Source organism: Pongo pygmaeus, chromosome 22, assembly GCF_028885625.2.
Source record: "Pongo pygmaeus isolate AG05252 chromosome 22, NHGRI_mPonPyg2-v2.0_pri, whole genome shotgun sequence".
In the NCBI taxonomy this organism is placed as follows: Eukaryota; Metazoa; Chordata; class Mammalia; order Primates; family Hominidae; genus Pongo; species Pongo pygmaeus.
In genome coordinates this window covers 46197145-46222263 of record NC_072395.2, presented here as the reverse complement: position 1 = coordinate 46222263, position 25119 = coordinate 46197145, and the positions used below count along the sequence as shown (strand labels likewise).

General features: G+C 40.5%; 1 protein-coding gene and 1 pseudogene across 1 annotated transcript in view; both read right to left on the bottom strand.

The window, feature by feature from the left end:
- Window positions 1–659: 659 nt before the first annotated feature.
- The window catches only part of IFNAR1 (interferon alpha and beta receptor subunit 1), a 30157-nt gene continuing 5697 nt past the window's right edge, over window positions 660–25119 (bottom strand). The window contains exons 2-11 of the mRNA XM_054468293.2: window positions 20335–20458; window positions 15426–15601; window positions 13187–13344; window positions 12933–13074; window positions 11299–11413; window positions 7384–7583; window positions 7131–7285; window positions 3770–3920; window positions 2890–3035; window positions 660–1359 (exon numbers count right to left, since the gene is read on the bottom strand). Of these exons, the coding sequence (XP_054324268.2) occupies window positions 1126–1359; window positions 2890–3035; window positions 3770–3920; window positions 7131–7285; window positions 7384–7583; window positions 11299–11413; window positions 12933–13074; window positions 13187–13344; window positions 15426–15601; window positions 20335–20458 (1601 nt within the window). The 3' untranslated portion in view covers window positions 660–1125. The remainder of the gene's footprint in view (window positions 1360–2889; window positions 3036–3769; window positions 3921–7130; window positions 7286–7383; window positions 7584–11298; window positions 11414–12932; window positions 13075–13186; window positions 13345–15425; window positions 15602–20334; window positions 20459–25119) is intronic.
- On the bottom strand, window positions 20618–21531 carry LOC129022695 (upstream stimulatory factor 1-like; annotated as a pseudogene).

Sequence of the window (25119 nt, the reverse complement as noted above, 5' to 3'; positions counted from 1 at the left end):
TGTATATGAAAACTTGTATACACTCTCAGATCTTAAAATACAACAATTATTTCTCTAATTAGATAGTTACCTATTTTCTATTACTTCAGTGATTGCAAATTCCAGCCAGAAGCTACTGTTCTAATAAGTTTTGAATCAGAAGTCTTAATGCATAGGAAAAGATGGCCTGGCTTTAATCCTAAACCATGTAAGGGGAGATACTGTGATGTGGAAGCCAATGTTCTCGGGATAAATGAACAGAAGTCCCTCAACATTTTTAGGGATCATCTTTCTGGCATTTGCAGCTGTTTTCTAGGGTAAGCTACTTTCCAGAAAACCAAGTGATAACGTGTTCAGACTTTCCTAAATAAATTTCCTAAGGGCCTAAGCTCAGTGTTAAAAGAAAAGACCAAATATTTGAAATATCTCCCGCGGAAGAATGAAACAGAATGTTAGGAATGGCGAACAGACAGGTGTGGCACATGCAGTAGCCAGCAGCATCAGTGATGGACAGGAACACAGACGTCATCCTTAGCCACGGTGCAGAGCTAGCATAGCTGCACTTAGGCTCACAGGAGGAAGATGGGTGGGCATTGTTTTGATCTGACTCATCTCATCCAATGCAAGTCCGATGACAGGCTTTTTCAAGATTTTACACATGGAAAAGAATGTAGGAAACGTTTGTCTCAACTCTTTTAATTTCTTTTCTTCTTTTTTTTTTTTTAAAGAGTCTCACGCTGTTGCCAGGCTGGAGTGCAGTGGCGCGATCTCGGCTCACTGCACCCTCCGCCTCCTGGGTTCAAGTGATTCTCCTGCCTCAGCCTCCCGAGTAGCTGAGACTACAGGCGCCCGCCACCACGCCCAGCTAATTTTTGTATTTTTAGTAAAGACGGGGTTTCACCATGTTGGCCAGGATGGTCTCGATCTCTTGACCTCGTGATCTGCCTGCCTCGGCCTCCCAAAGTGCTGGGATTACAGGCGTGAGCCACCACGCCTGTATTTTTAGGACCTATCATCTGAAGATGTTTTTTCTTCCCCCAAACAGGGAAATGTCCTCTTTGTAGTTACTGACAGGAAGGCAAGGAGCTCAGGCTCTCAGTGTAACTCCTGCAGAAAAACCTTATACTTGACACAGTTCATTTCTGGTCATACGAAGTCCTGCTGTAGTTCTTCACTTGTTTTACTTTCACTTTCATCTTCATTAGAATAATTTCCTGAATCTTGGCTAGTTTGGGAACCGTATTTTTTATGATCTTCATCAGTTTGATTAGTTTCTTCTACTGTAGCAATTGTGCTTATATTTTCAATTATAAAACATTTTTCGATTTGTTCCTCAGAAGTTGAAAGCAGAAGATTCTTCAATGACTGTTCAGAGAAATACTAATTTAAAAAAAGGGAAAGAGTAGAAATCAATTATTTAAAATAATAAAAATTTCTTTTCTAGTTATAATAGCTTTAGTTTCTTACGTCCATTACTGAGAAAACCTATCTTCTGGCACGCATATTAAAAAGTTGCCTAAGAACATACTAATTGCCTTATAATGTTTAAAAGCATCATTAGTGAGGTCACTCGTATCTTAGTACCTTTTGTGGTGAGTCTTTGAAGAGTACCTAAGAAAGGTACACTGTGCCATCGGGATAGGTGGGGAAGAACATGGGAAAGGACAGGAGCGGGCGGGCTCTGGGATCATGACCTTTTTTTTTGAAATAATAAAAATGTTTGTATCCAACCCATATATATCCAGAAGAAGCACAACTGAGAAATTATTAGCTATTGTAACTAGTTTTTAAGTCTATTTTAAATAATAGCTATGAATATTAGAGTACACAGGAATGACATTTAAAAACTCGGGTATAATAGTAAAATTGTTAATATTTATGGAGCATTTTTAGAGTGGTAAGGCTCTTATGGTTTATCTCCTTTGCTCCTCACACCTCTACGGGGTGGTTTACAGCCAAGGGTACTTGCTTACCTGCCCTTAGTGACTTGCTCAAATTCATAAAACCCACCCTAGATGAGCACATGGTTTCCCAGGAACAGATTCTATGCTTAGGCCTTCACCATTCAGTGCTTTCTTTTAATATGCTAACTTCATAGACGTGCCAAACAAAAAACTGTGATGTGTCATAAAAAAAAAGTCTCATGTTTTTAGTTATTTTGTTTTGTGTGATTTCATCCACAGAATATACTTTCTACACTGATAGAATATTTCAGTCTTCTGGATATATACAGATGCTCCTAACTTACAGTGGAATTATGTTCTGACAACCGCATCACAAATTGAAACAGCATAAGCTGGGGACTGTCTGTACTGAGAAGAATCACATTACAGACTTTATTTACTTATTTAGAGACAGAGTCTTGCTCTGTCACCCAGGCTGGAGTGCAGTGGCACGACCTTGGCTCACTGCAACCTCCACCTCCCAGGTTCAAGCGATCCTCCTACCTCAGCCTCCCGAGTAGCTGGGATTACAGGCATGTGCCACACCACGCCCGGCTAATTTTATGTTTTTAGTAGAGACAGGGTTTCTCCATGTTGGCCAGGCTGGTCTCAAACTCCTGACCTCAAGTGACCCACCTGCCTCAGCCTCCCAAAGTGCTGGGATTACAGGCGTGAGCCACCACGCTTGGCCAAGAATCACAGGCTTTAAACGGTAAAACAAATGCCACAGTGAATCTAGGAATTGCCAGAAAAATACAAAATTAAGGACAATCATTACTATCTCATGCTATGTTATTACATTAAGTTACTGTTTTAAAGTTAATTGACTAAAGCTTTGAAGAAAATACCCAAATCAGTCTCTATTATTTTCTGGATATCAAGAAAACCTATATATATCCTGTTGAAATCAAACATATTTTCTGTTCATTTCCTAGATGTTGACAAAAAAATTAAAAAAGTAACATACCTCATCTATATTGGAAGAAGGTTTAAGTGATGGAAAGAAGACATAATTGATGCATCTCAAGAAGACTTTCGCAGCATAAATGACAAACGGGAGAGCAAATAATGCAATACAAATTCCAACTATAAGCCAAATTTTAGAGGTATTTCCTAAAAAGATATACGTGATATTTAGCATATATTTTGACATACAAATGCCTTAACAGTGCTGACAGCTGTGTGAAAGACTAGCCACATGAAAGGAAATATAAAATCTATTAAATAATACTCTTAAAAATATTTCTGGTAGCACTGAGTCCACAGCAACCGTAGGCAATGACATTTACATTTAAAGATTGGTGTGGGAACTGAAGTAAGAGATCCTCAGGGAGAAATACAATATTGACATAAAGGCCAAACATGCAAGTATCCTTCAGCACTTTTACACCATACAACTAGCAAAATTTAATAGATATTCTGTGACTAAGCCTCTGCTGTTCAACACTAGAAATTGTCAAATAGAAAATGAGACTAAACCAATTCCCACATTAAGAAAACTCACAATTGAACTAAGTGATTTCTACGTGATAATTATGTTAAGGATTATATTTTAAAAATTTAAAACTAATAGTCTTATTAAATGTTAAAGAGCAATAAATTAAGGAAATTAATTATAGGGATACTGGATGAAACATAAAGCATCCAACAACACCGACTTGAGAGTTAAGCATTACAAATATTTTCTAAAAAGTCTACTTTTGATTCATGTAGTTCATGAAGAAAACATTGTTCCTATATATTTTTTGCAGTAAAGAGAAAATGTTTTACAACTTTCAATGTACAGTATAGAATTACTTTTATTATGTCTAGTTAAATTTTTTAAAAAGACAGTAGAAGATTCTGACCTGGTTTTGTTTTCTCACACACAACGTCACTAAAAACACTGCTTTTATTCAGCTTTTCATCCATGGTGTGTGCTCTGGCTTTCACACAATATACAGTCAGTGGTTTCAAATTAGGAACAGTAACATCAGTTTTTTTCTCGATAATTTTTCTCTAGAAAATATAATTAAATCATTGATAAAATTTAGTTACCTCATGAAATCAGGGAATATGTACTTTCTCAATTCTTTTATGTTCAGTCTAACATTGGCCTCTCCCACGTAGTTGGTATGTATTTTCTGTTTTGTTTTGTTTTGTTTTTTTGAGACAGTCTCGCTCTGTCACCCAGGCTAGAGTGCAGTGGTGCAATCTGGGCTCACTGCAACCTCTGCCTCCTGGGTTCAAGCGATTCTCCTGCCTCACCCTCCTGAGCAGTTGGGATTACAGGTGCAGATGCCACCACGCCTAATTTTTTTTTTTTTTGGTAGAGATGGGGTTTCACCATGTTGTTCAGGCTGGTCTTGAACTCCTGGCCTCAAGTGATCCACCCACCTCGGCTTCCCAAGTACTGGGATTACAGAGTATATGTGTAAGAAATATAAATTTGTTTTAGATACACCACTATAACCAAATCAGAAAGTTAAAAATGCTGCTGCCAAAAAAGCATATGATCTATTCCTAAGAGAATTCTAATTGATTTACAAGTACATGCCAAGTCTGGGGTAACTGCCATTGTATTACCTCTGATTAGTGACAGAATGGTTAAGAGTAGGGGTTTTGGCCTCAAACTGCCTTATTAAGAGGTATCACTTACAGCTGTGTGGTCTTGCAAGCATTATTTAATTTCTCTCTACCTGATTCCCTGATCTATAAAATCGGGACAGTTATTGCTTCTATCTGTATTAGTCAGCTATCGCCAGAATAATGTCTAACAAGCTGGTGGCTCACACCTGTAATCCCAGCACTCTGGGAGGCCAAGCAGGAGGATCATTGGAGCCCAGGAGTTCAAGACGAGCTTGGGCAACATAGCTAGACTCTGTCTATACAAGAAATTTCAAAAAAATTAGCCAGGCATGGTGGTGTGAGCCTGTAGTCTCTGTTACTTGGGAGGCCGAGGAAATCCCTATTTCCAAAACAATAACCACCACCACCACCAAAAAAGCCTGGGCAACATGGTGAAACTCCATCTCTAGCAAAAATACAAAAAATTAGCTGGGCATGGTGGCATGTGCCTGTTGTCCCAGCTACTTGGGAAGCTGAGGTGGGAGGATCACTTAAGCCCAGGAAGTCGAGGCTGCACTGAGCTGACATCACATGGGTGCACTCCAGCCTGGGCAACAGAATGAGAACCTGTCTCAAAAAAACAAAAACAAACAAACAAACAAACAAAAATATATATATAGATAACAGAACTGCCTTAACATTCAGTGGCTCACAACACGATTATGTAGTTTCTCACTCGCAAGTCTACAGACTGGCTGGGCAGCTCCCATGGAGGCTGTGCATGGGGTTTAGGTCAGCTCCAGCAGCCTCTAATCCTCCTTGGACCAGAGACTATGTGGAATACGTTTTCTTCCTGGCAAACAGGAGCAGTGCAAGAGCCAAGCCAAACCCTGCAAGCACACTTAAGGCCTCTGTTCTCAGCACATCTACTTGGGCTCCAGCATCTACAGTCTGGTGACGCAGGGATGAAGTCACCATCCCAAGTATTTGCCAAACAGCAATTTAACCAATCACATCATCCGGCAGGGTTGTTTTGAAGAATGACTGAGACAATTCATGTGCAATACTTAGCATAGTACCTTACATATAAGTATTCAATAAGAATTTCTATAGTAACAATTATTGATATATTATCCAGTATAGACTAAGATGGCAACTACAATTTATTGAATCTCTACTACTTGTCCAGCAATGTGCTAGGTATTTTCATATTTGTTACTTCCTTTTAAACCTTATAAACATCCTTTTGAAAAATTTAGTTGTTATGATTACCACCACTTCAGAGAAGAGGAAGCAAAGTCTCCAAGAGGTAAAGCACCTTGCATACGTAAGGTTACACAATTTAGCAGTGTGAGATAGAAATTTAGGTTTGTCTGATCTACAGACATCTGAAAACTGACCATAATTCTCAATGGGCTACATTAAGCTATGGTTACAGGGTTGTCAGACAGTTAAAAAGGGAAGCAGCCAAATCAATGGAATTTGCTTAGATTTCCAATAGAAAATGAAGTGAAGTTAAAGAATTTACCAGCCTGACTGGACAGGAGTTTTAAAGGTCGATTCTTGACTACAATTCAATGAGGGGGAAGTGATCTGGGAAACATGTATATTATCTGATGGTATATATTATCTTTGTCAGTGGTATCTGAATTTTAGGGTTTAGACCAGTGTTTGTCAACCCTTTTTTCATTACCTCCCCAACTAAACAACTTTTTGGGCAATTTTTTTCCTAATCCTTCCCCAATCATAAAATTAAATACTAAGGAATAAGATTTTGTTGGGCAAAGCTGAACTTTGGAAGAATGTTTTCCAATGGTTTTGGAGGAAAACAAACTGTACTACATAAATTCTTTTGTCCCATAAGAACCAATTTTTGTCTCCTTGGAGGAGCCACCAGGGACATTTGACAATATCTGAAGATGTTTTTGGTTGTCACAACTAGGAAGGAACACTACTGGCATCTAGTAGGCAGAAACCAGAATGCTGCCAAGCATCTTGCACTGCACAGGACAGCCCCCTCCCAAGGAACTATCCAGCCCAAATGTCAATAGTGCTGAGAATCCCAGGTTTAGATGAATACACGGGAATCATGTTAAAAATGCAAATTCCTGAGTTCCATCCCCAGAGATAATGATTCAATAACAACAGGCTCAGGAATCTGTATTTTAAAAGCAAACTGGGGCCCAGATGCAGCTCACCCATAACTCTACAGTGCAAAACATGAAAAATGCTCATGTTCTTCATTTTGTTAATATCTGAGTTAATCACATTTTTTTTTTTTTAAAGACAGGCTGTCAGTCACTCTGTCACCCAGGCTGGAGTGCAGTGGCACGACCATGGCTCACTGCAGCCTTGACCTCCCAGGCTCAAGTGATCCTCCCACCCCAAGTAGCTGGGAATATAGGTGCATGCCACCACAGCAGGCTAATTTTTTAAAATTTTTATTGAGACAGGGTCTCCCTATGTTGCCCAGGCTGGTCTCAAACCCTTGGGCTCAAGCAATCCTCTCGCCTTGGCCTCCCGAAGTGCTGAGATTACAGGCTACTGCATCCAGCCCACATAAAGTTTAAAAATTTCCCCCAAATTTTAAATTCAAGCTTTATTTACCCAAATCATAGTTATAACTCTAAGTTACAAAATTATACTATACAGTCTTTTTACCTCAGCATTTGAAGTGTTTTCCCAAAAAATAATTTCATAAATCAGTGGATAATCCTGGATCACAGGCTTGTTTCCAGACTGTTTTGGAGCACCGATATAGATATGGAATGAATCACTAAGGGATCTAATGTGAAAGACTGGAGGAAGTAGGAAAGCTAGAAAAAATTTGCAAAGAAATAATGTTCAATTAGAAAAACAATTTTAAGAACTTGCACCAGAGAATTACAATCTGCAGTAAAAACTACTGCCTTACCTTGTATTTCAGTATCAAACTTTATCTCTTCAGACCAAAAAGATGTGTTATTTCCATCAGATGCTTGTACGCGGAGAAGGTAAATTCCTTTTTGGAAAACGTTTTGAGGAAAGACACACTGGGTAGTTTTGACATTTTCACAGTCAGGTATTTGTTTCCATTTATACAAATGGTTTCCAGGATTCCTTTTTAAAAAGGCGCTTTTAAGACAAATATTTTTTAAATTCATTAGATATTTGTTAAGTATTTACAATATGCCAGACACTATGTTAGGGGCTAAGGTTACAGAAATAAATAGTATCCACACTCAGGAAACTCACAAACAATGGAAGAGATATGCATCTAACATAAAAGAAAACCAAAGACTGTTCCAGACTGTGATCATGTTGTCTCTGCTGGAGGTGGCTCATATCAATATGCAAGAACATCTGTTAGTCAGAATTTCCAGGAATGCTGCAAGCTGGTTTATTTTTTTTGGTTTTTTTTTTGAGACCGAGTCTCGCTCTGTCACCCAGGCTGGAGTGGAGTGGTAGGATCTTGGCTCACTGCAACCTCTGCCTCCTGGGTTCAAGCAATTCTCCTGCCTCTGTCCCCCTGAGTAGCTGGGATTACAGGCGCACGCCACCAGGCCTGACTAATTTTTGTATTTTTAGTAGAGAGGGGGTTTCGTCATGTTGGCAAGGCTGGTCTCCAACTCCTGACCTCAGGTGATCCACCTAACTCGGCCTCCCAAAGTACAAACTTGTTTTTTAAAAAAAACCATTACTAAAAATTAAGTTATATAAATTTGCAAATAAAAAATTGTTTTAAAGACAGAGGTAATAAATTCATCTTGTCCTAATTATTTTACTACATTTTATTTTCTAAGCTCTTCGGGCTATCTTTATCTATTGTAGCTATATGATAGTGGTGTGCTACTATGCATATCTTCCCAACTCCACGTTCAGGGACATCAGGTGGCTTGAAAGTGGCCATGGTGGGAATATTTCTATCATAAAAATCAGCAAACACTACAAAATAGGACTTTTTCTTTCTGCAAAGCCAGCTGATAAACATGCGCCAACATACCAATGGACAATGATTAAGTGCTAAAATAGAGACACACTGCGGGGTTATGAGAGCAAGTGTAAGTACGAGACTGAAGACGTGAAGTAACTTGCCCAGAAACCAACAGCTAAAAGCATCTCAGTTCAAGCCCAGAACTCTAATAGCCTCCTGACTGGTTTCCTTGTCTCTCTTTAGTGTCTCCTTAGTCCACTCTCCCACATACCATGTCGCCGTGTGCACCTTCCTCAAATCCAGAGCTCAGGTTAACTATCACCCCAACACAAAATCCCCAAAAGCCTACAGGACAGCCTGAGGTTGACCCTAATCTTGTCCCATTCTACTTATTCAGCTTTCTTCCCATTGCAACCTGGTGTCCAAATGTTCTGCTACTCTAGAAGGACATCCTCCCCACTGGAGAAGGCAAAATTCTGAGATGGCCCCCAAGATTCCTGCCCCCTGGTGTACACATCCTGTATAATCCCCTCCTCTTGAGCATGGGCAGGACCTGTAAATACGATGGAGGCCCTCCTCTCATAATTAGGTTACATTAAGTGGCAGAAGAGAAGGTATTTCACAGATGTAATTAAGGTCCCAAATCAGTTGAATCAAATGAGAGACTATTCTGGGTGGGCCTGACCTAATCAGATGAGCCCCTTAAAAGGCCAGGCATGGTGGCTCATGCCTCTTAATCCTAGCACTTTGGGAGGCTGAGGTGGGCAGATCACTTGAGGCCAAGAGTTTGCGAACAGCCTGGCAAACATGGAGAAACTCCGTCTCTACTAAAAATACAAAAAAACTGGCTGAGCACGGTGCCTCACGCCTGTAATCCCAGAACTTTGGGAGGCTGAGGCGGGTGGACCACCTGAAGTCAGGAGTTCAAGACCAGCCTGGCCAACATGGTGAAACCCCGTTTCTACTAGAACTACAAAAATTAGCTGGGTGTGGTGGTGCACACTTGTAGTCCCAGCTACTTGGGAGGCTGAGGCAGAAGAATCACTTGAACCCGGGAGGCGGAGGTTGCAGTGAGCTGAGATCGTGCCACTGCACTCCAGTCTGGGTGACAGAGTGAGACTCCGTCTCAAAAAAGAAAAAGGATCTAGAGGTCAGACTCTCCCTTTGTGATGGCCTCTAAGAAGCGAGCCACCATGAGTTCTAGAAATAAATTCTGCCAACAACATGTGAGCTTGGGAGTGGCCCCCAAGTCTTGTACGAATGACTGACTCCTTGACTGCTTAGCAGAAGACCCAGCTAAGCCACGCTTGGACTCCTGACTCACAGAAACTTTGAGACAATAAACAGCTGTTTAAGTTGCTAAGTCTGTGGTAATTTGTTACAGACATAGAAAACTGATATCTAATAGTTGTCTACTTAAAAAAAATCTGAATTAACAATCAAGGCCTTGTTCATACCTCATCTCTTTCCTTATGGCTTCTTTGATCTCTTTAGCCCCTATTCACCTTTACATTTTCAGTTTCTGCAACCCTTATAATTTGTATACCACTCTTTAGTCCTAAACTACACAACACTTTGCAATGTCGGCTAACTGCTTTCAATTTTTGAACCACGTTTGATTCTGCTGACTCTTTCCATTTCTTCCGTGCTTTGTACAATATGGTAAGTACCCAAAAGAAGCTTAGAGATCAGCTATCAGAAATATCTCTCATTATCTATTTGGTGACCCTATTATTTATTCACTTCTGAAAGTGAGGTATACACAAAAGACTACTGAACAGTTTCCTGATTGGTTTGTGAGGTTATATGTGCATTGTGGGGCACATATGCACATAAATGCATTTGCGTTCTACCAGTCACCCTTGGTAAAAAATTAACAGTAAAAGATAGAGCGAAACTGATCATAGCAGTACTCACACTTCCCTTCTCCCTCACTTTTTCTGCTTCTTTCCAGTTTCTTCTGACTTTTCCTTTCCTGTCTTAGCTATACTTGCCTTTGCTCTCTCTACTCCTCTGCCACCAAAGTATATCTATCTTTCCATCTCTTTTCTCCCCATAACCCACTTTTCCTTCTACTTAATTTTCCTCTTCTCTTTTCTCTATCCATCTCCTACAATTTTCCAATCAATATAAACTACATGCACTTCTCTTTTATCAGCTTTTTTTAAATTTTAATTTTTAGAGATGGGGGTCTCACAATGTTGCCAGGCTCCCGTGCAGCGGCTACTAGCAGGTGTGATCATAGAACACTGCAGCCTCAATTCCTAGCCTCAAGTAATCCTCCTGCCTCAGCCCACTGAGTAGCTGGGATGCTAGGCATGCGCCACTGCACCAGGCCAGTTCTCTTTCATTTATGCAGTGCCTAGACTTCATGCGTGTTTAGCTAGCCTCTGCTCAACCACACAGAACATAGCTCTTTCCAACTTTCTTTCCCACCGAGGTAACTACTACAAAATTTTGTCAAAACCACTAAAGTAATAAAGAAAATAGGAAGGCTAATTTTTTGAATTGAATAAGTGAGTGGACTGAGATCATTTTAAGGACTCATAGAAGAAGTGAGTTCTTAAGAAAAAGATCAGGGTCAAGTGTCAAGTCTTCCAGATTGGGGAAATAACACATGCAACTAGTCACAATTTTTTGTTTTTTCTTAAGCCAGTAAGAACCCCAGATATTAGAATCCATCCATTTTACAAGTGAAGAAATTGAGGCCCATGGAGGTTAAGCGATTAGCTCAATGTCATCCAGTTAGTTACTGGCAGAACTGGGGTTAGAAATGAGATTTCTCACGTTTCCAATATATCGCACCCACCTCCCAGTCGGTCATTCTGTGTGCAAGGACCTGGTGACGGACGCAGAGTGAAAAGAAGCATAATCAAAACAAACTGGGCAAAAGGAAATTTATGGAATGGAACTTACTGGAGCCACTGAACTTGAAAGGTCATGTTTGCATATGTATAATCCCATTTAAGAACATAGTTCTGATTTTGAACACTGACTTCTATGTTTTCTGGTGGAGGTAGTTCATTTTCAACTAGAAGCCAAAGAACAGATAAAAAAAGCACACATTTTTACTCAAGTGAGATAACTGGCAAGAAGATAAAGGCCACATTTCGTCATTATAAGGTAATAGTTAAATACGGTTTGTACTCACACTAGGTAATACTATGCAGCCATTTGAAAGACTGCAGGCCAGGCGCAGTGGCTCACGCCTGTAATCCCAGCACTTTGGGAGGCTGAGGTGGATGAATCACCTGAGGGCAGGAGTTCAAGACCCGCCTGGCCAACATGGTGAAACCCTGTTTCTACTAAAAATACAAAAATTAGCCGGGCATGATGGCACACGCCTGTAATCCCAGCTACTCGGGAGGCTGAGGCAGGAGAATCGCTTGAAACTGGGAGGCAGAGGTTGCGGTGAACCGAGATTGAGCCACTGCACTCCAGTCTGGGTAACAGAGTGAGACCCTGTCTCAAAAAAAAAAAAAAAAAAAGAAGAATGTAATAGATCTGTATTGACTGATATAGAATGATATCCCCAACACACTGGGTTAAGTAAGCAAGCTATAAAATACTTCTAGTAAGATTTTATTTTGTAATTTTAAAAAACAAAACCCAAGAAACTGTGGGTCTGTGTATATGCTGACATCAGTCCTGAAAAAAGTTGTGAAGGGATATACACAAACTGCTAAGCAATGCTTATCTCTAGTGAATGGAATTGGGGATAAGAAGGGAGGAGGAGAAGACTTCACTTTAAACCCTTCTGTAATGTTTGATTAAAAAAAAAAGCATATGAAATTTACAATTAAAATAAACAAATCCCAGCTCCTGCCCTTGACCTTAATTATTGGAAAGATGTTACTGACTAAATATATCAGGATGCTTTTATATTTTAACATTCCACTTACAAAGGTATGCTTTCTGGAAGAATAATTTGTCTACTAGCAACTACTTCCCCACCTTTTCTTCCCACTTGCACAACTCACAGTTCAGCTACCTCCCGCTTTATGTGGATTCTGAACAAATGAAAAGTTTTGTCATTACAAAATATTTGAACTTTTTTTTTTCTAAGATGGAGGCTTACTCTTTGTCCCACTTGCTCCCCACCGGAGTGCAGTGGCGAGATCTTGGCTCACTGCAACTTCCACCTCCCAGGTTCAAGGGATTCTTGTGCCTCAGCCTCCCAAGTAGCTACCGCTACAGGTGCATGCCACCACGCCCAGCTAATTTTTTATTTTTAGTAGACACGGGGTTTTCCCATGTTGGCCAGGCTGTTCTCGAACTTCAGGCTTCAAGTGATCCGTCTACCTCAGCCTCTCAAAGTTCTGGGATTACAGGCGTGGGCCACTATGCCCAGCCTGAACTTTTAAGTAGAATTAATTTTCATTACTATTTGAGACAAAAATCCCAAGTAACATTTATTTTGCTTATGTAAATGTTACAATGTTTTTAACATATATTAACCTATCATGTAAACTTCAGCAATATGAGGAAGATGCCAAAATTGACAATCTGTATATATATTTATTGAACCTAAAACAAAACATCTTCCTTACCTGTGGTCTTTATACAATGTACTGGACTATAGACACCAATTTTCCATGACGTAAGTAGTGCTGCTTTAACTTTTAAACAATAAGTAGTCTCTGGTGAGAGTTTATAAATTTTATGTCTGGAATAAATATTTTCAATCCTTTCCTATAATAAAAATATAAGTTGGTTCTTTAAAAAAGTATAAAGTCAAATTTTAGGATTAATTCATCTAATTTTTCTCTCACATCGATTAAACAAAGGTAAAAATAATGCTTACTTCTACACCTGAAGAGTTTTTCCAAATAACTAAGCTATATGTAAAGCTTAAACCATCCAAAGCCCACATAACACTATCTTTTGTTCCAGGAGGAGAGATGTGTATCACTATTGCCTTATCTTCAGCTTCTACATGTACTTCTGGAGGACCAATTTGAGCTGCAAAAAAATCAAAACAATTACTATGGAACTTTATGAATACAATGCCAAAACCTTCATTCAACAAAAATTCTGAGCACTTAATATGTGCCTGTCACTTCTGGGAGTTAAGAGCATACAGATAGCATAGAAAGCTGTAAGATCACCAGTGGAGTGATACAGAAAGAGACGAGGTTCAACGACTGAGCCCGGCAGCAGTCTAACACTGAAAAGTCGGGAAGATGAAGCGATCAATGAGCAGGAGGAGAACTAGGAAAGAGCAGTGCCCTAGAGATCCAGTAAAGGAAAAACTGAGTGATGACCACATCTATGCTACAGAGGGATGAAGCCAGAAGAGGACTGGGAATTTGCTTGGCATTGTGGAGGCTGCTGTGACCTTGAGAAGAGTGGTTTTTTTTGTTTGTTTTTTTGAGACGGAGTCTCGCTCTGTCACCCAGGCCGGAGTGCAGTGGCACGATCTCGGCTCACTGCAAACCCCGCCTCCCAGGTTCACGCCATTCTCCTGCCTCAGCCTCCTGAGTAGCTGGGACTACAGGCGCCCGCCACCATGCCCGGCTAGTTTTTTTTTTTGTATTTTTAGTAGAGACAGGGTTTCACCATGTTAGCCAGGATGGTCTCAATCTCCTGACCTCGTGATCCGCCTGCCTCAGCCTCCCAAAGTGCTGGGATTACAGGTGTGAGCCACCATGCCCGGCCGAAAAGAGTGATTTTAATAGTGATGAGGAACAGAGTTTGAATGGAGAGGGCTGACAGGGAATGGGAAGATAGGTAGTATAGAAAGGGAGTACAGATCATTCTTGGTAAAGGGCAGTGGTTCTCAAACCTTTTGGTCTCAAGATCCCCACTTTTTTTTGAGATATGGTCTAGCTCTGTTGCTTAGGCTAGAGTGCAGTGACACAAACACGGCTCACTGAAATCTTGATCTCCCAGGCTCAAGTGATCCTCCCTCTTCAGCTTCCTGAATAGCTGGGATTACAGGTGTGCACCACCATGCCTGGCTAATTTTTATATATTTTTTGTAGAGCTGGGGTCTCACTATGTTGCCTAGGTTGGTCCTGAACTTCCGGCCTCAAGTGATCCTCCCACCTCAGCCTCCCAAAGTGTTGGAATTACAGGTGTGAGCCACTACACTCAGCTCCTTTACATTCTTAAAGGAATTATTGAGAATCCCAAACAGCCGTTATTTATGTGGGCTGTATATTTTTATATTAGCATATTAAACATTAAAACTGGTAAAGTTTTCAATCCATTTTAACTAATTAATCCATTAAGAAATAACAATGGACTGGGCATGGTGGCTCACGCCTGTAATCCCAGCACTTTGGAAGGTTGAGGTGGGTGGATTACCTGAGGTTGGGAGTTCGAGGTCAGCCTGACCAACATGGAGAAACCCTGTCTCTACCAAAAATACAAAATTAGCCGGGCATGGTGGTACATGCCGGTAATCCCAGCTACTGGGGAGGCTGAGGCGGGAGAATCACTTGAACCCAGGAGGCAGAGGCTGTAGTGAGCCGAGATCATGCCATTGCACTCCAGCCTGGGCAACAAGAGCAAAACTCTGTCTCAAAAGGAAAAAAAAAAAAAAAAAAAGAAATAACAATGATAAACCTATTTGATGGTAACAAACATTTGCCACAGGAACATAAAAACTTCAGAGTGGTGCTGTTTTACATTTTTTTCCAAATCTTTTGAATGTTTGGATTAATAAAGAAGGCAGATGAATTTCACATTGAATTCTACATTAAATCAGTGACCATATCACCACATCACACATCAAACAGCCTCCTCTAGAAAACTCCACTGTGAATACAAGAAAGAACAAAAATAAAAAAGGCAAGTAAGTCTTAGATTTTTCATAAATATAGCTTTGTCTTTACGGCCCCCTGAAAGGGCCTTGAGGACCACTCTTTGAGAACTACTGCTACAGGGAAAGCAGGACAAATGGAGCCATAGCAGGAAGAAGATACAGGTTTAAGGGAATTTTTGTTCTTTTTAAAAGATGTTAGATTTTGCATCATGCAAATGAATGGCTCTGGTAATATTTACTAAAGAATATAATTCAGCTAGCAACTTTTTCTTACCTTTGCGAAATGGTGTAAATGAGTCAACCTCATACCATGAAGAAGTGTTTTCTTTTTCTGCTCTTATATGCAATTTAATTTCTTCATAAACATTCAGCTTGAGTGAAGAAAAGTTGCATTTGGTACTAGTAATATTCTGACACCCAGGCAATTTTATCCAATTATCCATCCCAGGTCTTTAAAGTAAAAAAAACAAATGAATGAGTGAGCAAATGTATAAATATAACTGTCAAATACTTTCTATTTTACTGGTATAAGAGTTATTTCTTAACTCTTAATAACTCTTGTTTAAGAGTTATTTCTATTTTTGGTTTAAGAGTTATTTCTTCTACTTGAGCTAATGTCCTATTAACATTTTAGCGTACACCCTTCCACTCTTTTTCAATGCATATAAGCCAAGTTATTACTTATAAAATTGAATTTTAAAATACAGTTCTTTATATAATTTTGTGGGTGGTTGCTTCAGGATTTCAAGGAAGCAGAGAAATAAATGACCCATAAGGTAAAAGTGGATTTAGTATGTTGGCTCTGTTAAAAATAGCTGTGTGACTTTTGGTAAACTATTTTGTGTTTCTGGATCTTATCTTCCTTATTGAAAGTTCGGAGCCTGGTCAACATAGCAAACCCTGTCTCTATGAGAAATTTAAAAAAAAAGGCAAAGCGGGGCATGGTGGCATGTGCCCACAGTCCTAGCTACTGGGTAGGCTGAGGTGAGAGGGTCATTTGAGCACAGGGGTTCAAGGCTGCAGGCTGCAGGCTGCAGTAGGCTATGATCATATCACTGCACTTCAGCCTCAGCAACCGAGCAAGACCCTGTCTACTTAATAAAATAAAATTAAATAGAAACTGGGGAATTGGATTTGATGATTCCTTTCTGACCTCCTCCTATGAATAGACTTACCTTCCCTAAGAAAGACCTCAGAATCAGTATGGTTTCAAGGTTTCCTCTGCCCTCTCCAAAAGCAAACCATCCCTTCTGCTTGTCTGTCTCCGTAATTTCTTCTATTACATCATAGGAAACCACAAAACTTAAAATGTTTACATAAACAAATAAATTTTTGGAAGTGGAACTGGCCAATCAGAAAGCTGAAGTGATTGATATTAGATTCTTCCTTTCGAAAAAGGGGCCAACATGAAGAATCAAGTGGGCATGGAGTCCCTAAAGCAGAAAAGGACATGTTGCCCAGAAAGGGGAAGAAGAGCTTGCAGGGAAAGTGAGGGATAGAAATGAACTTAGCAGATTTCATTTTTTTTTTTTTTTTTGAGACAGAGTCTCACTCTGCTGCCCAGGCTGGAGTGCAGTGGAGCAATCTCGGCCCACTGCAACCTCCACTTCCTAGGTTCAAGCAATTCTCCTGCCTCAGCCTCTCGAGTAGCTGTGATTACAGGCGTGTGCCACCACATCTGGCTAATTTTTGTATTTTTTTTTAGTAGAGATGGGGTTTTGCCATGTTGGCTAGACTGATCTTAAACTCCTCACCTCAGGTGATCTGCCCACCTCAGCCTCCCAAAGTGCTGGGATTACAGGCGTGAGACACCATGCCCGGCCAATTTAGCAGATTTCCAAACTTTTACCTATGTTAAGCCCATTGACCGTAAGTAGCAGAGAAACTATCTTCTGGGAAGGCATTTTTGTCAAGCCTAATTCATTAGCTGATTTATTTATTTTTAATAATATCACAGATGCCATTTTAAAGATGATTTAGATATTAGAAACCAGAGATAATACCAAAATAATTTTGTTGCTGAACCAAATCAAGTCTACCTTGTTTTTCAAAATGGAAACAATTTTAAGAAATTACCAAAAATATATACTAGCATATGAAATACTTCATTCTTGGCCAGTTTTCACTTCCACTTTTACATATCTGAGGCCTGAGATTAGAGCTGGCATTAAAAATACCTTAAACATTCTTGAAAAGGTTCCACATCAGAATCTATTTCTAAAAATCCAGAAGCTCTCTTTATAAACAGAAAACCTTATCAAAAATTTAAAACTTAATATAATTTCAACCCAACCTCACTGTTCACATCTGTCTTTCCTATTTCAGGAGATGCTGATGCATGCTCCATTAAAACTGTTTCACATCTAATCAAGATATTGCAGCAGAAGCTACTTTTATATTTTCTTAAAAAAATCATTATTGGCCGGGTGCGGTGGCTCACACCTGTAATCCCAGCACTTTGGGAGGCTGAGCGGGGTACATCACTTGAGATCAGGAGTTCGAGATCAGCCTGATCAACATGGAGAAATCCCGTCTCTACTAAAAATACAAAACTGGCCAGGCGTAGGGGTGCATGCCTGTAATCCCAGGCACTCGGGAGGCTGAGACAGGAGAATCGCTTGAACCTGGGAGGTGGAGGTTGTGGTGAGCCGAGATTGTGCCATTGCACTCCAGCCTGGGCAACAGAGCAAGACTCCATCCCAAAAAAAAAAAACAAAAAAAAACCATTATCACATGCAATAATTAGCTCAGAACAGAATATGAAATATGAATATGTAACTAATGTAATATTTACTTCATGAAATCCGTTTCGTAATATAACTTCATGCCATCTTTGCCTCTCCTGTTCACTGAGGCATTCTAAGCAGTCAGAAGAGTGTTTGGCATGAAATATATTCAATATTTGTTGGGTTTTTTTTTTTTTTTTTTTTTTTGAGATGAAGTCTTGCTGTCACCCAGGCTGGAGTGCAGGGGCACGATCTCAGCTCATTGCAACCTGTGCCTCCTGGGTTCAAGCGATTCTCCTGCTTCAGCCTCCCGAGTAGGTGGGATTACAGGCATGCACCACCACATCCGGCTAATTTTTGTATTTTTAGTAGAGACGGGGTTTCACCATGTTGGTCAGGCTGGTCTCGAACTCCTGACTTCAGGTGATCCACCTGCCTTGGCCTCCCAAAGTGCTGGGATTACAGGTGTGAGCCACCATGCCCAGCCTTTTTTAACTTTTTAATAACAGCCATTCTGACTGCGGGGAGACAATATCTCATGGCGGGTTTTGTTTGCATTTCTCTGATGATAAGAGTGATGCTGACCATTTTTTCATATACCTGTTGGCCACCGTATGTTCTCTTTTGAAAAATATCTATTCATATCTTTTGCCTACCTTTTGATGGATTTGGGTTTTGTTGTTGATTGTTTGAGCTCCTTGGATATTAAGCTCTTGTTGGATGCATATTTTGCAAATAGTTTCTTTATACAAGTAACATTAAATAAGGGTATCTGAAATAATTCCTTCTCTACCTAAAATAGTTGTTCATAAGGAAATTCCAAACTGAGGGAAAAAACAAAACTGGTAACCAAACTCAAAGTTCGATTTAATGAAAATCTCTAGAGGTAAAAAATTTTAAATTATCAATTCTGAGAAAAGTCATATATGAATTTGTGTGTGTATATACATATATATACAGTGTGTATATGTATATATAGTGTGTATATGTATGTATACACAATGTGTGTATATGTATGTATACACAATGTGTGTATATGTATGTATACACAATGTGTGTATATGTATACATACAGTATGTATATATATACTGTATATATGTATATATACAGTATATATACTGTATATATGTATATATACAGTATATATACTGTATATATGTATATATACAGTGTGTATTTATTTATATATGCATACACAATTACTGAAGCTGTGAGATTCATATCCCAGTTTTAGTTACAACTCGAGAATAGTGTCACAGCTGTGGCTGAAGTGGTGGGATCCTGGTTCTGGAGGACCTAATGCCTTATTTCTTCATTGCCTGCTTTTTCTTGGACAGGGGAACATGGTTAGCAGGTGGGGCCCCAACACATAACCAGAAGGCAAAGTACTGTACTTCCTGATCTGTGTTCCCTTCTATATTCCTCCTCCTGTCTGCCTCTCCTCTTGAATAATTAAGTAGAAAGTACTAACGAAGAGACATCGACACTCCAGAAAAACTGAGTCTTTAGAAATGCAAGGTCCAATATATTGATTTTTATTTTATTTTATTTATTTATTTATTTTTGAGATGGAGTCTTACTCTGTCTCCCAGGCTGGAGTACAGTGGTGCAAACTTGGCTCACGGCAACCTCTGTCTCCTGGGTTCAAGCGATTCTTCTGCCTCAGCTTCCCAAGTAGGTGGGATTACAGACATATGCCACCATGCCCAGTTAACAATGTATTTACAAAGTGTATCTAGGCCAGGGCAGTGGCTCATGCCTGTAATCCTAGCACTTTGGGAGGCGGAGGTGAGCAGATCACCTGAGGTAAGGAGTTTGAGATCAGCCTGGCCAACATGGCGAAACCCCATCTCTACTAAAAATAAAAAAAATTAGTCAGACATGGTGGCACGTGCTTGCAATCCCAGCTACTCGAGAGGCTAAGGCAGGAGAATCGCTTGAAACCGGGAAGTGGAGGTTGCAGTGAGCCAAGATTGTGCCACTGCACTCCAGCCTGGGCAACACAGCAAGACTCCATTTCAAAAAAAAAAAAAGCGTATCTAAAATTAAAATATAGAATATCATGGAGATAATAGGAAAGCCTGATCACAGGAAATCTGGTGGCCTATTCCAAGGTCTTGGATGGGCCTTTTGGAGTACTATGTCATATCTTCAAGATATACCCTAGCTCAGACCCTAACTTATATTGAAAGAAGCTGGAACACCCAGAAGAAAGAAGGAATGGCTATGGGTTAGAGACGCTGTCTACCATCCTCATCCCCAGTTTTTTGCTTCAACACCCAAAGATGTATTTGACTAAGTCTCTACAGAAACAAAGTTAAAAATATTATGTAAAATAGGCATAACATTTCTAAAAAATAGAAAAACCAAATACTTTCCAAATCTGAAAATTATGGTGTTAAACTTGTAAAAATTATTCAGGTCATTCTGACAAATCAGTAAGTAGAGTCACATACTTTTGATAATCGAATGAAAAAGTCACATTCCCAACAGACTCATCGCTCCTGTTCCACCTCAGGATAAAGTTGTCATCTATGATGTCGACCTCTACTTTTTGAGGAGATTTTAGATTTTTTCCACCTATAAAAGCAACAAGAAATAAGAACATTATATACAAACTGTACAGATATTCTAAATGTTATTCTATCCCTCACATCCCTGACTAAAGAATGAATACAGTGAAACATAATGAAGTATATTTTAAAAATCTAAAAAAATCTAATGATTGCTCCCAGCACAGGGATGCTGATAATTACATTTCTGCATCTGAGAGAGCTGAAAAAAGAGTTGATTTTTTTCCTCTTTGAAAAAGAGTTGTCTTTTAATTAAAAAACAAATGGTCTCTGCATAAAAATAGAATTTTTCTCGGTCTTAGAAGTGACACCAATGAGTCACTCTTATGACGAGGTTCAACTGTTTTATGGCCTCAATTTGATTTCACATTGTGTGTTCACAGATAGATAGAGATGCTTCTTGACTTACAATGGTGTTACCTCCAGATAAATAAGGTTGAGTCCTAGGGGCAATCAAGTGCTGGCTTCCTCCCTGCAGTACTCCTTGTGGTGACATCATCACAAATAATTGACCAGTGCCAGGAAGAGTCACCTGCCCAAGCAGTGCCTCTGAGCCCTGGGTAGTAACAACAGCAGCTGTACTCCCTGATATGGTACCCCCTGCCCCATCTCCCACTGCAGGGGTGGGAAAGTATAGTGTATCTCAGCAGCTTTCCCCTCTGTGTTAACTGCATCATAACTGGTGATATCACCCTGGATCACCACCTGGGTCACAAATTGAGTGGCAGGATAGCCACTGATGGCACCAGTGCCCTCAGTCTGGACATCCAGCTGCCCCTCACACACCTGGATCACCCTGCGCATCACTTGACACTGGGGTCAGGGAAGGTGGCAGCTGACTGGATGCTGGCAATAGCCCCACTGGCTGGGTCTTCCCCAGTAGCCATTGCACCTGCCTGAATCTGCACTGTCCCCTCTGTCTAGTTCCCTTTCATTTCACCTTTCAGGACTTCCTTAAGCATTTCTTGCAGGGCACGTCTAGTGGTAATGAACTCCCTTAGCTTTTGTCTATCTAGGAACATCTTAATTTCCTTATGCTTTTGAAGGGCAATTTTGCTGTATACAGGGTTTTGAGTTTTTTGGTTTTGTTTTTTTTTTTTTAGCACTTTGAATACATTGGTCTCCAAAGTATCAGGTGAGAAATCTGCTGATCATGTTATAAAAAATCCCTTGTGTATGACAAGTCACTTCTCTGTCTTTGGCTTTCAAAAGTTTGACTGTTTCTTGGTGTGGTCTCTTTGAGTTCACTGTACTTGGAGTTTGCTGATCTGTCCGAAGCTGAGAGTGGGGTGCTGAAGTCCCCAACTACTATCATATTGGAGTCTATCTTTCCCTTTACGTATAGTAATATTTACTTTATATAACTGGGTGCTCTGGTGTTGGGTACATGTATGTTTAGAATTGTTATATCCTCTTGCTGAATTGGTCCCTTTATCATTATATAATAACCTTCTTCGTCTGTTTTTACAGTTTTTGACTTAATGTCTGTTTAATCTGACAGAAGTATAGCAATTCCTGACAGCTTTTGGTTTCCATTTGCTTGGAATAACTTTTTCCATCCCTTCAATTTCAGTTTATACGTGTCTTTATAGGTGAAGTGGGTTTCTTATAGAAAGCATATAATTGAGTCATTTAAAAAATATTCATTTAGCCAGTCTCTTTAAGTGCGGAATTTAATCCATTTACATTTAAGATTATTATTGATATTTGAGCACTTACTTTTGTCATTTTGTTAATAGTTTTCTAATAATATCCTTTGCTCCTTTCTTCCTCTCTTATTATTTATCACCGTGGTCTGATGGTTTTCTCTAGTGATAAGGTTTAATTCTTTTCTCTTTCTCCTTTGTGCATCTGCTCTATCAGTGAGTTTTAGACTTTTCCATGTTTTCATGATACTGACTGCTCTCTTTTCACTTCCAGATGTAGGACTCCCTGGAGCATTTCTCATAAGGCCGGTCTAGCAGTGATGAATTCCCTCAGTTTTTGCTTGTCTGGGAAAAACTGTATTTCTCCCTCATTTCTGAAGGATAGTTTTGCTGGGCATAGCATTCTTGGCTGTTTGAGTATATCATCCCATCCTCTTCTGTACTGTAAGGTTTCTGTGAAGAAATCTGCTGTTAGCTGAATGGGGATTTTCTTAAATATGACTTGATGCCTTTCTCTTGCCATTTTTAGAATTCTCTGTCTTTGACTTTTGACAACAGATAATAATGTGCTTTGGAGAGAACCTTTTTGGGTTAAATCTATTTGGGAATCATTGAGCTTTCTGGATCTGGATGTCTGTATCTCTCTCCAGACTTGGGAAGTTTTCAGCTATTATTTCATTAAATAGTTTGTATAAGCCTTTTACCTTTTCTCCTCTTTCTGCAACTTACATAGCATGAACGTTTGTTCCTTTAATGATGTCCCATAGGTCTTGTAGGGTTTCACTTGTTTTTTCTACAATTGGGTAATATCAAATGATATATCTTCGAGTTCAGAGATTCTTTCTTCTGCTTTACCAAGTCTGTTATTGAAGCTCTTTATTGTATTTTTTAAATGTAATTCATTGAATTCTTCAACTGTAGGATTTGTTTCGTTCTTTTTCATCATGTTTTAATTTTTTTATTGAATTTTTTGTATAGTGAATTGTTTTCCTGATTTGTTGAACTATCTGTATTTTCTTGTATCTTGTTGAGTTTCCTTAAGATCGTTAGTTTGAATTCCTTTCCAGCAATTTGTTGATCTTCTTTTCATTGGGCCACCGTCAGAGAGTTCTTACTTTCCTTTGGTGGTGTCATATTTCCTTGCTTTTTCATGTTTTTGTGTCTCTGTGTTGATAGGATAATTACCTCTTCCAAACTTTACAGACACTGGCTTTCAAAGATAAAGTCTTTTATTAGCAGTTGGGTTTCAGTATGCTGGTTTCGAAGGGTGTGGTGACTGTTTCCTGACAGATGCAGTGGTATGGTAAAGCAGCTACTTTACCTGTGTTCAATGTCAGTAGTAAATGGGTGCCTCAGGGGCCTAGGCTGCAGAAGTTTGTGGCAGTGGTAGTGTAGGTTGTTAATGTCCTCAGTGTTGAAGGCTTTTAGGATCCTCCTATTCTTGTCTTCCCCACAATGGGGAGACTCAGCCAAGGGGATACCTCTTGGTGTCAGGTCTGACAGGGGCTATACACATGCAGCTGCAGCAGCTCTTGATTCCAGGTAAAGGTATTCAGAGTGGCTACTGGGCAAAGGTCCTAGGCTCAGGATCTCACAAACCTATTGAGACACTTGGTTCCTGAGGTGGGTTTGCTCTCTGTGGCAGGGCTTGGACGTAGTTGCTCATAGAGCCAGGATTTGTGACCTGGAGGTGTTTCCTGGCAGCTCAGGCCCAGAGAATGGGTTGTAGCTTTGATTCTACCCCTATGGGGGTCAGGGCATAGCACTGGCCTGACTCTAAAGAAGGGGTTCTCTGGAGGTTTGGGCCTGGGGAGCAGGGTATGGTTTTAATTTGGGAATATGAGCTAGTAGGGCTCAGTGGCAACACAGGTCCCAAGGGATGAGGCACCATGAAGTCATGACTCTAAATCTTGGAATAGCTGGGGATAAGCAGTACCCCAGACTGTGAGGCCAGGTGTAGCAGCAGCAGCAAGTACTACAAAATGGTGAAGCATAGCTGTTGTTTGGGCTGGGAATGGGGGGTAGGGAACAGCACAGTGATGACTCTACTCCTCAGAGTGTCTCAGCAGCTCAGACTCTAGAAGACTAGTCCAGCTCCAGGGAAGCAGGGTACTACAGTTGTTTGGCCTGTAGAACAGGGTGTCTCAGCTCAGCCACTGCTCTGTTTCCCTGAGACATAGGGTACTACATCAGCTCAGCCCTGGGATGCATAGCTGCTCGGCTTGGCCAGGGCACTGATTCTGCAGGGAGTGATGTGCTCCTTCAGCTGAGGCCCGGGGAGTGTGACTGCTCTGGGTGGTTCAGGCCCTGTTTCCCTGGAATGCAGTATACCACTTCAGCTTAGGCACAGGGGTGCATGACTGCTCTGGGTGGCCAAGGTAGTGTGTTCCCAGGATACTGCTTCAGCTCTAGCCCAAGGGAGGTGGGGTAGGAGTAGGTGGAGTAGTTCTACCTCTGCTTGACCCCACAGGGAAGGGTGTAACAGCTGCTTAAAGTTTAGCTTAGGGATGTTGAGCCACCAGCCTGGGGTGGTTCAGATGAAAGGAAGCCATGGCTACAAGTTCCCGAAGCAAGACACACTCCAGAAGTAGTTCCAGTTCCAAGGTGGAGTGGCACAGTAGCTGTGTGGGCCACAGCAGGTGGAGCACAGCGTGGGCTCCTTCTCTGGAGGGAACACAGCTGTGCAGACTCTAGGCAGCTTCCTCAGCTTGGCTTAGTTGCTGTCCGGACTCTAAGGAACCCCAGTGGTGAGATCTGTTGGTGCCCATGGTGTAGCTGGGATCTTCTTGTTTATCTCCTTGCCGTAGGAAGAAGTTCCTCCTGGTTCCCAGATGATCCTAGGAATCCTGGCATTTCCTCCCATTCTCCATGTGGCCATCCCACTTTTCTCTGCTCACTATGATTTCTGTTACTTCTTTGATGCACTCTAGCACTCTTAGTTAAGTTTGCTAAAATGTAGTTGTTTACCTGTTGTTCTGGCTGTCTTATGAGGGGATGAGCAGAAGGGGCTTCTAGTTGGCCA